Source organism: Silene latifolia, chromosome 10 (assembly GCF_048544455.1).
Source record: "Silene latifolia isolate original U9 population chromosome 10, ASM4854445v1, whole genome shotgun sequence".
Lineage (NCBI taxonomy): Eukaryota > Viridiplantae > Streptophyta > Magnoliopsida > Caryophyllales > Caryophyllaceae > Silene > Silene latifolia.
The window spans coordinates 159,144,577-159,159,104 of NC_133535.1; the positions used below are offsets into that span (position 1 = coordinate 159,144,577).

The 14,528-nt window shown below is 34.4% G+C and overlaps 2 protein-coding genes across 2 annotated transcripts; both read left to right on the forward strand.

Moving 5' to 3' along the window:
- Nucleotides 1-4,273: 4,273 nt before the first annotated feature.
- LOC141609451 (putative F-box protein At3g44060) lies at nt 4,274-7,163 on the forward strand. Its single transcript, XM_074428500.1, has 4 exons — nt 4,274-4,582; nt 4,663-5,939; nt 6,020-6,232; nt 6,603-7,163. Exons 2-4 carry the CDS (start codon nt 4,722-4,724, stop codon nt 6,735-6,737), a joined length of 1,566 nt encoding a protein of 521 aa, XP_074284601.1. The 5' UTR covers nt 4,274-4,582; nt 4,663-4,721; the 3' UTR covers nt 6,738-7,163.
- A 3,568-nt stretch (nt 7,164-10,731) lies between these two features.
- On the forward strand, nt 10,732-14,521 carry LOC141606639 (uncharacterized). Its single transcript, XM_074425843.1, has 4 exons — nt 10,732-11,125; nt 11,206-12,541; nt 12,622-12,834; nt 14,115-14,521. The coding sequence occupies exons 2-4, from the start codon at nt 11,903-11,905 to the stop codon at nt 14,247-14,249; spliced, it is 987 nt and encodes a 328-aa protein (XP_074281944.1). The 5' UTR covers nt 10,732-11,125; nt 11,206-11,902; the 3' UTR covers nt 14,250-14,521.
- The last annotated feature ends 7 nt before the right edge of the window (nt 14,522-14,528 follow it).

Below are 14,528 nucleotides of genomic sequence, written 5' to 3' on the forward strand. Positions count from 1 at the left end.
TCACAGGACTACCGTAGTGAACCGAATTCCCGACGTGTCCTTCTCTTCTTGATAGTTTAAACCGATTTTACTGTTTTACTAGGTGGAATGCCCGTACGATGTACGGGCGCTAGTAATGCTCATGCATGTGCTCAAATCTGTTTATAATGTTTTACTGTATATAAGGTAGTCATTTGTTTAGTTTTTGTACATTATATAATGTATGTAGTCATTGTAAAATGTTAATCAACAATTCCGGTCTATTGGAATTCGCTACACCACTGCTCCAACCATGATGTGCTATGAATGGTATATTGGACCAATGGTTATAAGAACTTGACAATTTTATACTTCCTCTCCCTCCGTTATTTGTTTATCTATTTCATTTTAGAGCGTCTCATTCATTTGATTACTTTTCTATTTAGTTCCTCAAAATGAACCCGTGATAACTAAGTCGGTCTTTTATCAAATTCGCAAATTAGATTAACAGACAACATTTACCAACATCTTCCAGTATGTAAGCATGTGACGGGATAAAAGCTAAATGGTGGTACGCAAAACAGCATGTATCTCAATTATATATATAGCGTGTTTGAAAAATTTGTTAAATCTCTAAACATAATTTGTTTTTTACTATTTACAGTTAAGTCAGATAGTTCCTTATGAACTTCACGTAAAATGTATAAAATGACACCTAATTTTAGTTTAGATAAATTTTACTTTTTATAATCATTTAATTAATTATTAAGTATCAACTAAAATTAAAGAAAACGAAAAATTTATATGAGAAAAAAAGAACATAAAAGAATGAAATAAAATAAATATGAGGGACATATTTGTAGTCTTGTAGACCTACCTCCATTAGGAAAAATTTCTTAGAAATTATTTCAAAGTAAAGAAAGTAAGATCTACACTTATTAGGATAATTTTATTAAAAATAATTTTATTTTTCTAAAGTTTTTCAAAACTTAAAGATGAAATGGTTATATCTACTCTTATTTGGATAATAATAGATTTATTAAATATTCTTTTTTTATATATTTTTAACGTTTTGCAAGACTTGGACTCTCTAAAATAATAGGCATTCTTGTTAAAAGTTGAAATAAACAAATTCATATAAGTGGTATATAAATAGCATATACGTGATTTTAGCTTAAACGTCATGATATTTGTTGATTGTCAAACCTAGTCCTATCATCCCTACTCCAAAATTTTTATCAGAGTTGACCTTTAAAAACAATCGATAATTCGATCCCATTTGCTTGCTCTTGCAAACAAAACGGTATATAATTGGTAAATTGTATAGGTGTTGAACACTTGCCTTGACTATATGACAATTTTATTTTCTCTTTTCTCAATACCAATTTTATTTTTTGTGAAACACTCTCACTATAATATACTCGTATTTGGTTGTTTAAGTAGGAGTTTTATCACCCCATAGTTGTTCGTTATAGGTAGAATTTTAACGTAAAGTTGCTACTTACATAACAAGCTTGCTCTGTATTAAAACATAACACAGATCTATCAGAGAATTTTTTGACAGGAATAGCCACTACTTCACATAGCTACTACTTCACATAGCTGTTTAGTTTTTCAAAATTTTCCTCATAAACCTGTTTATTTGTTAAAACCTTTAAAAGGCCTCTCAAGTTTTAAGCCATTGGCTCATGTTTCTATGGTGAGATTAATTTATCACCGAAACTCAAAGTATTCATGAAGTCTATAAGGGTAAACTTTAAAGACTCGTATCATTATTGCAATTGTCTCATGCTTCTTCCACCTTGAAATTAATTTGGGTTATGATAAATACAACCCTGTGTTTAAGCAACTAAAAGAGGAAATAAATAGTTAAATATGCATTAAGCCATTAATTGCATTAATTTATGTGTAATTTACTCTCTAATTTCTAAATTAATGTCAAATATAGAAGGGTATTAAATGCTTAAATACAAGCCAGTGGGTTGTATTTATCATTTCCCATTAATTAATGACTGATACTCAAAGTATTCCAAGTTTATAAGGCTAAACTTTAAAATAAAGTTTATGAGACTTTAACTTTTAAGGGGCGTATAATCCACAAACAATAAGATTAATATACATAGGCAAAAAGTTGAAGAAATTACTCTTACAGTCTTACACCGTGATTCCGTAAATATATATTGTCGAACGTCTTGAGGCAATACTACCATTACTTAGTTAGTAAAACCCATAAACCTACAATAATAATAGCAATGCAAACATGAACTTCCAAATTTGGCACATGTTTTAATAATAATCACACACTCCATATTATTGTATCTTGATGTTATTCAACCCAAATACGGTCGCTATACCGTTTTTGTTCAATATTATCACCTTCCATATTGTACGTAATGCATGCGTCTCTACCTTGAAAGAAAAAGTTGATTGCTCGATTGCTTTATATAGGAAATAAAAACAATGCTTATTAAGGTTGCACGGTTGATTCATGATTATTATAAGGAGTCCTAATCTTGGCCAAACTCAAACAATCGTCTAAAATTCTAAATCTATCTTCTATTTAATGCATATGATTTGAGTTTAGTTATTAATTCATTAATTAATATCACTCAAATTAAATTAATTTTTTTTTCTAAATATTCAGAAGTTCTCAAAAAGTGGACTCTCTAATATTGCTCGAAAAGTTTCTGCTTTATATATATGTTTTTTTTTCTAAATATTCAGAAGTTCTCAAAAAGTGGACTCTCTAATATTGCTCGAAAAGTTTCTGCTTTATATATATGTATTGATTGCTCTTGCCCTTTAGTTTTCTTCCTTTCAAACTTCGTAGTTTAGAACCAAATTCAAACAAACCCCCAATTGTTACCATAGGATTAGAATTAGACAGCTATAATTACATTACCTTCCTGTGGATTCGATACTCGACTGCCTCTACTACATTTTAGTTGAGACCGTTAGGTTTTATCTTTGATAGGGTTGCGATAGCCGTGTCATTTGGTAGAATACCCTAGTTAAATTGGAAAATTGATTGATTAAGCTAAAAACAACGTAATTTAAAGAATATAATTACTTGCACAATCAAATAATATCCTTCATCTTCCATTCTTCCCTGCATTATTTGCCAGTCATTTTGTGTGCTGTTACTGTTGGAACTATGCCCCAGAGCAATCGTTATGAAATATTTTTGAACAAATTTCATACAGTGTAATTATTAATGGAGATTAATAATTAGATGGCTTTTTCTTATTATCTTATTAAGGTATTAATACGATGATAAGTCCTTGATTAAACTGGTATATTTGACATCATAATGGAGATTATGATAATGAGAGTCGAGTATTATAGAGTTTAGTCTAAAAGTGTTCTTGGTCGTGTGATTATCAGAATGAGACTATGATAATCCGGATAGACCAATATATTGATAACGGTACTCATGAGATGAGTATTAATGGATCTCATTCATTAAGTTATAATATAGATAATACATATGGAGATATGATTATTGAATTGACCAACAGTGAGATTTCCCAAATGGTTATTATTACCTATGCACTGTCAATGTGGAAATTCTCTTAAGGAGTAATTTTATATTTTATCCTTTGACCTGAGATCATCATTGTAGTTAATAGACTACTTATTGTACTTAGATACCGGACACCTAGTGTGTAAAAATGCTAGTTGAATGGTCATTGGGTATAATTAAGTACCTATGTAATTAGTGGTGAGTCAAGACGGAATCCGTCAGCTCAAGGTAATGAGTTTGAACTCTATGTTGTCATTAATCTTATTGGTCATATAAAAACCTTGGTCAGGGTAGACGAATGATTTAAGAAAGGAGTTTCTTAAAGTCATTTCCGACCAATAATGATAGACATGTAACATAGTGGTCGTCTAGTGGGGTTTGACAGTCAAACCATACCCTAGGACGATCCGGAGTTGGAACGACGGAGGGAAATAAATACAATATCCTTTATCAGGTTCGAGTACAGTGAATATTGGTATTCACGCTATCCGGCCGTCGGGGAGTGTTGTTAGACGCCAACCTCGATTAATAGTTAATGAGATTAGTTATTACCGGTTTAGCGATGAACCTATGTGGTCACACACTTACGGTGTGATATTTAACGTTTACGATTATTTAATTTATTATGAGATAATTAATTAAATAATCTCGACGACATATTTTTATATTGTCCGCTAACACAGAAATATAGTTAATATCGGAAAGACGTGTGTATGAGAGACCAAGACGTGATTTGGCCTTGAGGGCCACGTACTAGAACGCACTTGGCAAATTGGCTTTGTGTTGTTAACATGGCATGTTTACGTGCCATATGCTTAGTGATTCCTTAATTGTCAAGGAAACAAGTGAAAGCTTATCTAGTATGTGAGAGCCTTAGTGGCTAAGCATTTCATTTCTATAAATAGTGGAATGGCCGTGAATTTTTAGAAGCACAATCGAAATGATTTTCGATTTCGTCTTATACTCGTACATACAATAAAATACAATAAAGTGAGAAAGTGTTTCTCTATTATTCCGAGGTCGTCTTAAGGGTTGAGAACGTTAGTTTATCTACCGGTGGAGCTGCTACATGTGATGTACCGCGGTCCCTTCAGTTACTCGGTAATCATAGTCTGCATTACTTGTTTTGCTTTGCACTAAACCCCTTCATGTTGTTTAACTCAGTTTTTTCACTTTTGCAGGAGAATTTTGAAATTTGCGACAGTGCACACCACCTGTTCGACGAAATTCCTCACTGAAAATGAACCCCGATTGCGAGGAAACAGTATCTGGGCAGCTGAATACTGTGGACAGGTTCTCTGATTTACCAGATTTTCTCGTACATCATATCATTTCTTTTTTGGATACGAGGGAGGCATATAGAACTTGTATCTTGTCGAAAAGATGGGCTCATATTTCGGCTACAAACCCAATTATCAGCTGTTGGCCATCTGATGAAGTTTCTGCTAGATTATTAGGATATATAGATAGTAGAATGCAAAGATACGCTAAAGATAACCTGCGTATAAGGACGCTCATTCTTAGATTTCCGGCTTCTAATAAAGTGTTTGGCTGTGATGTTGAAGACATAGAATTATCTAGAAAATTAGAAGAGTTATCTTGCAAAGTTGATGAGTGGATTTGTATAGCTGTGCGCAATCAGGTTGCAAGACTTGTTCTACATGGTCCAATTAACTACCAATTGCCTGACATTTTGCTCTCCGCAAAATCTCTAAGGCAACTTAATTGTTATAAAGTCGAAATACCATACTACAACGGAGCCATAAATCTTGCATCTCTTCAGACTTTGGAATTATTACGTGTTGATGTAGAGGAACGTATGCTAAATCATATCATTAGTGCGTGCCTGTTGTTGAAGTGTTTGTCGGTTGAGTCTTGCTATGGCTTCAAAACTATTGTCATTCCTTGTTGTAGTCAACTGAAGGAGCTTACTTTAAGTAACACTTTACCTAAAGATGGGACAATCGTTCTTGAGACCTCAAGTCTTGCGTGTTTTAAGTTCTCAGACTCGACTTCTGATCGTTGGCCGGTTATGTCAAAACCTGGTTTGTTGAGAAATTTAAGGACATTAGATCTCTCTTCTTCTGGTATTACAGACGGGGATCTTGGCAAACTACTACCTGAATTAGCCTCATTAGAGACTTTGCATTTGGTCAACTGTCGTAGGCTGACAATGATCAGGATTTCAAGTGTTCAACTAAAGAAGATTTACTTGGTCAACTGTCATGGTTTGTTATATGTCACGATTGATGCTCCAAGTTTGACGAAGTTCAAATATAAAGGGGACTTTGACCCTGATTGTATTATCACCATTAGTAGTCAAGCCAGTTGTCTTCTCTCTGTTCACACTATACCGTATTGCCTAGATACTCCAGGATTTTTCAAATTGAAACAGCTAATGACAGGACTAAGAAGCTGCAATGCTCTGAAAATTTGGCTATCCGACGATTATGACGAGGTATTGTATAATTGTTTAGAGTCTGAATGAATGTTTATATTAATTGCACTAACAATTTTTTATGGCTGTGTACTATGAAGTCTGGACCTGACGATATCAAATTTGATGAAGAAGAACTCGGAGATGTTAATCTTGGACCTCCACGCGATATCAGAGAGCTGAAGCTAAGCCTCTATGATCAGAACCTCTCAAGATCATCTGTTTCAGCTTTTTTGAATGGTTTATTCTGGACGTGCCGCCCTGATATTATTTCTTTTCAATTTTTTTTTCATGAACCTGATTTGATGATCCAGGTATGTTCATGTCATCATTTTTTCCATTCTCTATGCTATTTAGTTGAACATGGTCTTCTTGGAATATTGGTCATTTTCTGTAGTCGGAGCATGCAAATTGCAATTGTCTAAGTTGGTAATAAGTAACTCGAACTAATGCCTGCTTAGAGTCTTGGTATATACATCAGCTAGCTATGTCTCACGGTCGGTCGGTCAGTCATACATTGAGCCGGAGTATTAAGTTTACCATTGCCTTAAGTTACATTCGAATGTTGTATCTATTTCGACTTGCTGACAGCTCTTTCTGCTACGAGTATAAAGTTTTCTACCAAGCATTTTACATAGTATTAGTATTGCTTCAAAAATCGAATTACCTTTTGTGTGTTTGCAGCTTTTCATGAGTGAACTAGAAGATATGGCAAATTGTTGGGGGCACCCTTTAAAACGGATTGAATCTCTAGATGCTAATTGCTCGAATACACTCAAGTCAAAGAAGGTTGATCTACAGTTGAGATTGCATTGGTGAACTGCTTGGTTGCGTACATGAATTGGAATTTTAATCAAATCCGCATTTGTATGGGATATGGGCGACTACGGTTCGTCGTTTTGTATGCTTCTGTTTTAGTGTATTGCTCAAGTAGTACAGATTTGTATGGATATGGACGATTATGGTTCTTCGCAAGTAGGATTCGTGTATTTGATGTGATCTTTATTGTTTCGAATCTGTAATGTTGGTGTCCCTTATACTTCGTAAAATGAATATTTGTGGCTGTAGCTCCGAGCCTCCGATAATGGAAAATTGAGTACATGTGAAGGAAGCATTGTTACTGCTGACTTGGTGAGATATGGTCATCGAATTATGAGATGTGAATGAGTAGCTAAACCCAAGGGTGATTAGGGGCGTTTTATTACGAAGGAATGAGAGTTTTGGGTAATGTGGGAGGAATGTTTTTGGCAGTTTAGATAAAACTGTCAATTCTAATCGGTAATTTGTGGATGACGAATAAAGATTGGGTTATTGTTTTGGGCCTGAAGAACAGTCTTGTGTTCAACTTGTGTTGGGCCGTCTTTGAGCCTTAGTAATTGACTTGGGTGTTTTTTATTTCAACAATTCTCCTATAGGACCGTCTTATAGTATAAGACTGGCCCAAAAGGAAAGAAGCCCAGACAAAATAATTAAATTTATTTATATTTTAATTTTATTTTAACGACCCGACATTTTATGATAAAAACTAACATATCTAAATATACAATTTATCAATATAAAATTTTAGGTTCTCAAAATAAAATAATTTTCTACAAGTTTATTAATTAATTTATTCGGGCCTTTAGTTATTGGGCTAGTCTTATAGATAAAGTGGTCTAACACAACAATTTGTGTTTTTATTTTAGCAACTCTTTTTTAGAATTGCCTAAAAGACGACAAATCCAAAAATTTAATTTAATTTGATAATATTTTAATCTTATTTTAACAAGACCACATTGTATGATGGAAACACGACAAGTTATCTATATAAAATTTTAGGTTATTAAAATAAAATATTTTTTACAAGTTTAGTAACTAATTTATATCACAAATTCTCATTATAGACGGACACTATCCGTCTATACGTATAGACGGATACAATTTCCCCTCACAAAATACCCATTTGCCATAAAGTGGGAAGCACATGGGTGCCCCACCTTGTCCCCCTACCCATTTTATTAGAGGTCTTTACCCGTCTCTTCGCCCCACCCGTCTATACCAAGACCTATTGAATTTATATAGGCTTTTGGTTATTGAACTAGGTTTATACATAAATTAATCTTACACTCTTGTGCAACAATTTGTGTTTTAATTTTATAGTTCTCGTTGCAAATTTCTAAGTTACACTCGTCAGACATTGGTGTACAATGTATCATATTACTGTACATCTTAACTAATAATAGCGCATTCTTGTGTTGGGCCTTGAAAGGACATTCTTGTGTTCAAGTTGTTTTGAGCGTACTGATTGCGGTTTAGAACATGTTTGACCTAATTTGCTTAAAATGAGTTTCTATTTTTTAAGTTTAATTTTTCAAAAGAAGTTTTTAAGAAACAGAACACCAAATTGATGCTTCTATTTTTATGGGGAAAAAGGTATTTAAGCTTTTGAGAATCCACTATTAGCTTTTAAATTTATGATATATATATATATTTTTTTTTTTTTGAGAAAAGATCATTATCATTATTAAAAAGTCATACGACATCTACAACATATGCCAAGCTCAATCGGATACAAATCGATTACAACCATAGGAAATAAATTCTTGTTCAAAGAATGAAACACTGCAACAGAGTCTCTATCATCGATTCGCCGCAAAAGGCTTTCATCCATAAGAGGGTCTCCGAATCTTCCTTGACGAGTATCCATTTCTTCTGACGTGATTGATTGTAGCCATGAATCGGACAAAATATGTAAAACCATATAACGATCTATAACAACGCTGATCTTCTGCTGACTTATTAGAAAACTGCAAACGAACCAGAAAACGAAAGCTCTCAAACTGAGAGAAGGACACCACCGATAGACGGGGATGGAGCCCTCAGAAAGAGAGACGAAACAAAAACGAAAGCGGAAATTAAACAAAAACGTAAAGGAAAATAGATTGCATACTATTGATTGAAAAATAAAGCAATTTTGGGGCTTACCATAAATTTATGATATATTTGGTCAAAAGGTGTTTTTAAGTCCAAAAATACTTTGAAAACCAAGGTCAAACACATACTTAGTAATTGACCAACGGTGTATATTTTTTGGGCTATATTTATGCTCAAGTTGTGATATATCAGGATTATTCAAGAATTTATTTGTTGGGAAAATTTTATACATCTTAACCAATAAATAATGGGTTATGCTCATTCATGGACATGATTTACTCAATCATGGACATGAATGACCATTATACCCTTATCATTTTTACAACCTCATTTGCAATTTGGTAGTCCTCTCAAATAATTCAATCCAACCCCGTCCAAACAACCAGCCTCCCCTACCGCACCGACGATACGACTGGACCACCCCTGCACCGGACCGGCCACACCGACTATACTATCGGACCACCCCTACAAATGCACCAAGTAAAGCATTCCATTTGTACCTCGATACATTAATTTATGCTTTTCAGTCCAGACTAGAGATAGACAACTGACAACTGAGAAAATGGTTACAGTTAAGGATTTTTTTGGGGGGGTTTTGACAAATAACAAGGTCCTAAACCAGTCCGGATGATGCAATTTGTTACTTGCTTGAAATCAAATTGGACATAATTCGAGCCCTTTTTCCTGACTGAATTCAATAGAAAAATTTGCCTTTTAATTTTCACTGGTAAGTGGGTATTGTCATCTGAAGGCAAGGAATCTCATGTATTGCTTGCATCTGAAAATGTGAGTGACATGGTTCCAGACATGGCTTTGTCGATATGAAATAATGCTATTGCGGAATTTTTATTTTAATCACCTTTGACTACTGAGTATTGACTGATCGGCCAATATCTACCCGTACCACCACTGCCATGGTACAACCACTACCATGGTCGTCGTCACCATCACAGGCGCCCTCTTGCCTACCACCGCAGTCACAGCCACATGTCGTTAGACTCCGACCATAAGCTTTTCATTGACAAACATTTCTCCAAACCCTAATTTCATTAGTCTTAATTTAATCCCTAATTTGATATAGCCTCTTGATAAACTAAATAAATTAGAATTATTACTTGATCGACATAAGAACTAGCCTCCATAATTATTAAGGAATTTAACTGATTTGTTTAATTTTGTGATGAAAAGAATTAGAGAGAGTTTTTTTGGGACGAAGGGGTGGAAAAATAATGACAAAAAGTCCATGTAAGAGTAATGTTTGTACATGAAAGAGTAACTACGTAAATAATACGCTACTTTTATTCCATTTAAATTATGTTTTCTCATTCACGATAGTATGGTTAATTTTAAATTTCTCATTGGTTTATAAATGCAATAAGACTATACGTGACAACAGAGCAAGAATTTTAAGACATTTTATGGGTGAAATTCAAAATCCATAATAGTGCAGATTAATGTTGAAAGTAATTAATTTATTTTCCTTTTTTAGAATAAATTGACATTCTAAAGTTACTCATCCACAAGTATAGGTATTTATATTTCCTAAAAAGAAGTATCGGTTTTTATACTACATCGGGACAAAAAATAATATAGGATTATATACTATATCGTATTCACTTATACACATCCTAATCACCCGTAATCTAGTAATCTTCGGGTTTAAACCTACTTTAGGTTAGGGGTCTTTCTGGTTGGAACTTGGAAGTAGTTGAACAAAACAACAAAAGTGAGTTGAGCTTAATGAAATTTAACCGATCTTTGTATAAGTAAATTGAACTGAGCTAAATAGAGTTAAAACTGAAAAAAAAAAAAAAAAAACTAATATATACCGTATTAATAAGTCTAATAAACAGGGGAAAAAAATGAAGGCCATGTTAATCATACCTGGAACTGGTTTTCACTAAAAAAGAATATGGTCGGTTAAATGAATCGGGAAAAACCGAATATCAAGGTTTCAAAATTTAGTTCTTATGGTTTAGGTTTGCAAAATTTGTTCGTATTTTTTCACCCCTAGTAAATAGCCATATCCATTATCGTCCTAGTTAGGAGTATTCAGAATAAATCAAACCACATTAAATCAAAAACCGAAAAACCATTGATTTTGTAGGGTCGGTAAACCAAAACCGTTTGGACAAAGCAGTTCAGTGAACCGATCTGTTAACTTTGTCATGGATTGGATCAGCTTTGGTTAACAGTTTTAGAAAATCGGTTAACGGAACTGAACCATTTCATCTCTCCATTCATCTCCTCTACAGGCTACACTACGTGCCAGTCATTTTGCGTGCTATTACTCGGTAATCGTAGTCTGCATTACTCGTTTTGCTTCATCTTAAACCCCTTCATGTTGTTTAACTCAGTTTTTTCACATCTGCAGGAGAATTTTGAAGTTTGCGACAGTACACACCACCTGTTCGACGAAATTCCTCAGTGAAAATGAACCCCGATTGCGAGGAAACGGTATCTGGGCAGCTGAATACTCTGGACAGGTTCTCAGATTTACCGGATTTCATCTTACATCACATCATTTCTTTTTTGGATACGAGGGAGGCATATAGAACTTGTATCTTGTCGAAAAGATGGGCTCATATTTCGGCTACAAACCCAATTATTGAATTTCATTATTATTGTGAGCCGAAATCCCCTCACAGATATTGGCCCTCTGAGGAAGTCTCTGCTAGATTATTAGGATATATAGATAGTAGAATGCAAAGATACGCTAAAGATAATCTGCGCGTAAGGACGCTCAGGCTTAGATTTCCAAATTCTCATAAAGTGGGTGGTTGCAATGTTAAAGACTTACGTTGCATAGTTAAAGAGTTACCTCACGTTGAAGAGTTACCTAGCAAAATTGATGAGTGGCTTAGGATAGCTGTGCGTAATCAGGTTGAAAAACTTGATCTTGGTAGTCCTGTTTTTGAGTACCAATTGCCTGACAATCTGACATTTTGCTCTCCGCAAAATCTCTAAGACAACTTAATTGTATTAAAGTCAAAATACCATACTACTACGGAGCCATAAATCTTGAATCTCTTCAGACTTTGGAATTATTATGTGTTGATGTGGAGGAACGTATGCTAAATCATATCATTAATTCGTGCCTGTTGTTGAAGTGTGTGTCAGTTAAGGATTGCTCTGGCTTCAACACTATTGTCATTCCTTGTTGGAGTCAACTGAAGGAGCTTACTTTAAGTCACACTTTACCTAAAGATGGGACAATCATTCTCGAGACCTCAAGTCTTGCGTGTTTTAAGTTCTCAGGCTTGACTTTTGATCGTTGGCCAGTTATGTCAAAGCCTGGTTTATTGAGAAATTTGACGGTACTAGATATCTATTGTTCTGTTATTACTGACGGGGATCTTGGCAAACTACTACTTGAATTAGCCTCATTGGAAACTTTGCTTTTATACAACTGTCGAAAGCTGACAACTATCACGGTTTCAAGTATTCGGCTAAAGGTGATTTGCTTGGATGTTTGTGGTGGTTTGGTAGATGTTATGGTTGATGCTCCAAGTTTGACGAAGTTCACATATGGAGGCGCCTTTGGCCTTTATCCTGCTATCACCATTAGTAGTCAAGCCAGTTGTGATATTTCTGTTCGCATTAGACCTAATTACCTTGATACTCAGGGATTTTGCAAATTGCAAAAGCTAATGACAGGACTAAGAAGCTGCCATGTTGTGGAAATTTCGCTAACCAACTCTCTTTATCAGGTATTGTATAATTGTTTTGAGTCTGAATGAATGTCTCTATTATTTGCACTAACAATTTTTTATGGGTGTATACTGTGAAGTCTGTATGTGATAATATCAAATTCAATGAAGAAGAACTCGGAGATGTTAATCTTGGACCCCCACGTGATATCACAGAGCTGAAGCTAACCCTCTATCATTTGAAACTCTCGAGATCATCTGTTTCAGCTTTTTTGAATGGTATATTCTGGACGTGTCGCCCTGATATTATTTCTTTTCGATTCTATTTAGAAGATCCTGGTTTGATGATGCAGGTATGTTCATGTCTCTTCACTTTCTGTCATTTTCAACAGAATTAGGGTTAGTAATTCTCTATGCTATCTAGTTGAACATGGTCTTCTTGGATTATTGAACATTTTCTGAATTTGGAGCATGCAAATCGCAATTGTCCAAGTTGGAAATAAGTAACTCGAATTAATGCCTGCTTAGAAGCCTAGGTATATACATCAGCTAGCTGTGTGTCACGGTCAGTGACATCAAGCCAGAATATTAAATCTTCCATTGCCTTAAGTTACAGTTGAAGGTTGCATCTATTTTGACTTGCTGATAGCTTTTTCTGCTAAAAAGTATGCTATCAATCATTTTACCTAGTAAGGCCCTGTTTGGTAAACGGCATATTTGCCAATTTTTAGCATATTTAAGGGTTTTAGCATGTTTGATCAATCAATATGCTAATTTTAGTGTTTGGTAAACAACATATTGAAACAACATATTTGGGGTCAATATGTTGTTTTACAATATGCTGCTTACCACAACATATTGGTTAGCATATTATAAAATAGGAAATTTTTCTCCATTTTACAAAGAAAACAAACAATCTACTAATCGTAATCTGCCAATTACCAAACACTCAAATTAATTATGCTAATTATAATATGCTCGTCAAACCTTCTGATAAAACCTGCCATTTATAATCTGCTTATGCTGAAATTAATCCGCTGTTTACCAAACAGAGCCTTAGTAATGATTTTAGCTTTTCAAGGCGCACTCAATTAGCCATTTAGACGTGGCAAAAATTCGAATTACCTGCCCTTAATTGATATGATTCGAAATTACCAGAATTTACTAATTTGACGTTATGCCTAAGTTTATTGACATAATAAATTACCCATAAACATCAATAGACAGGTGCCAAAGTGAATGTGTCGACCAGTGGTACTGGTAACGATTTCGTAATGACCTGATAATACATCCAAAACAAACCTAAACCTGAAATAATTGACCCGACTTTCATTCCCAAAGTGCATAATTACCCTCACACGAGTGTTCCTGTTTGCTTTCTCTAATCCTAACGAGACAATAAAATAAACACGAAATTTCTGTCTTAAGTTGTTCTTATCACCAGATTGAGAAGGAAAGATTGAACCACGCCATTAAAATGTTGTAGTGGCCGTTTTTCCAATAATGGTCAAGAAGTATCTCATAATTCAAAATTCTCCATCAGCAATGTTTTTCTATGCATTTCTTTTTGAACCCAGGTTGGTTGTTTTGCAGATGTTTTTTTTAGCTCATTGTTTGTATCATGTGTTTGCAGTTTTTTATGAGTGAACTAGAAGATATGGCAAATTGTTTGAAGCACCCTTTAAAACGGATTGAATTTCCAGATGCTAATTGCTTGAATATACACGAGTCAGAGAAGGTTGAGGTACAGTGGAGATTGCATTGGTGAACTGCTTGGTTGCGTACATGACTTGGAATTTTAATCAAATCCGCATTTACATAATGCTTTAGAATATAATGCTTTGTATGCCTTGTTTTAGTGTATTGCTGAAGAAGTACTTATTTGTATGGATATGGACGACTACGGTTCGTTACGTTGCTTGCAGGATAGTGTATTTTGATGTTAACATGTACGAGTATATGGATATGCTTTGTATGCCTCTGTTTTAGTGTATTATAAATCAATGAATATTTGTGACTGGTTAAGGTCAGCTTGGTTAAGGGACCA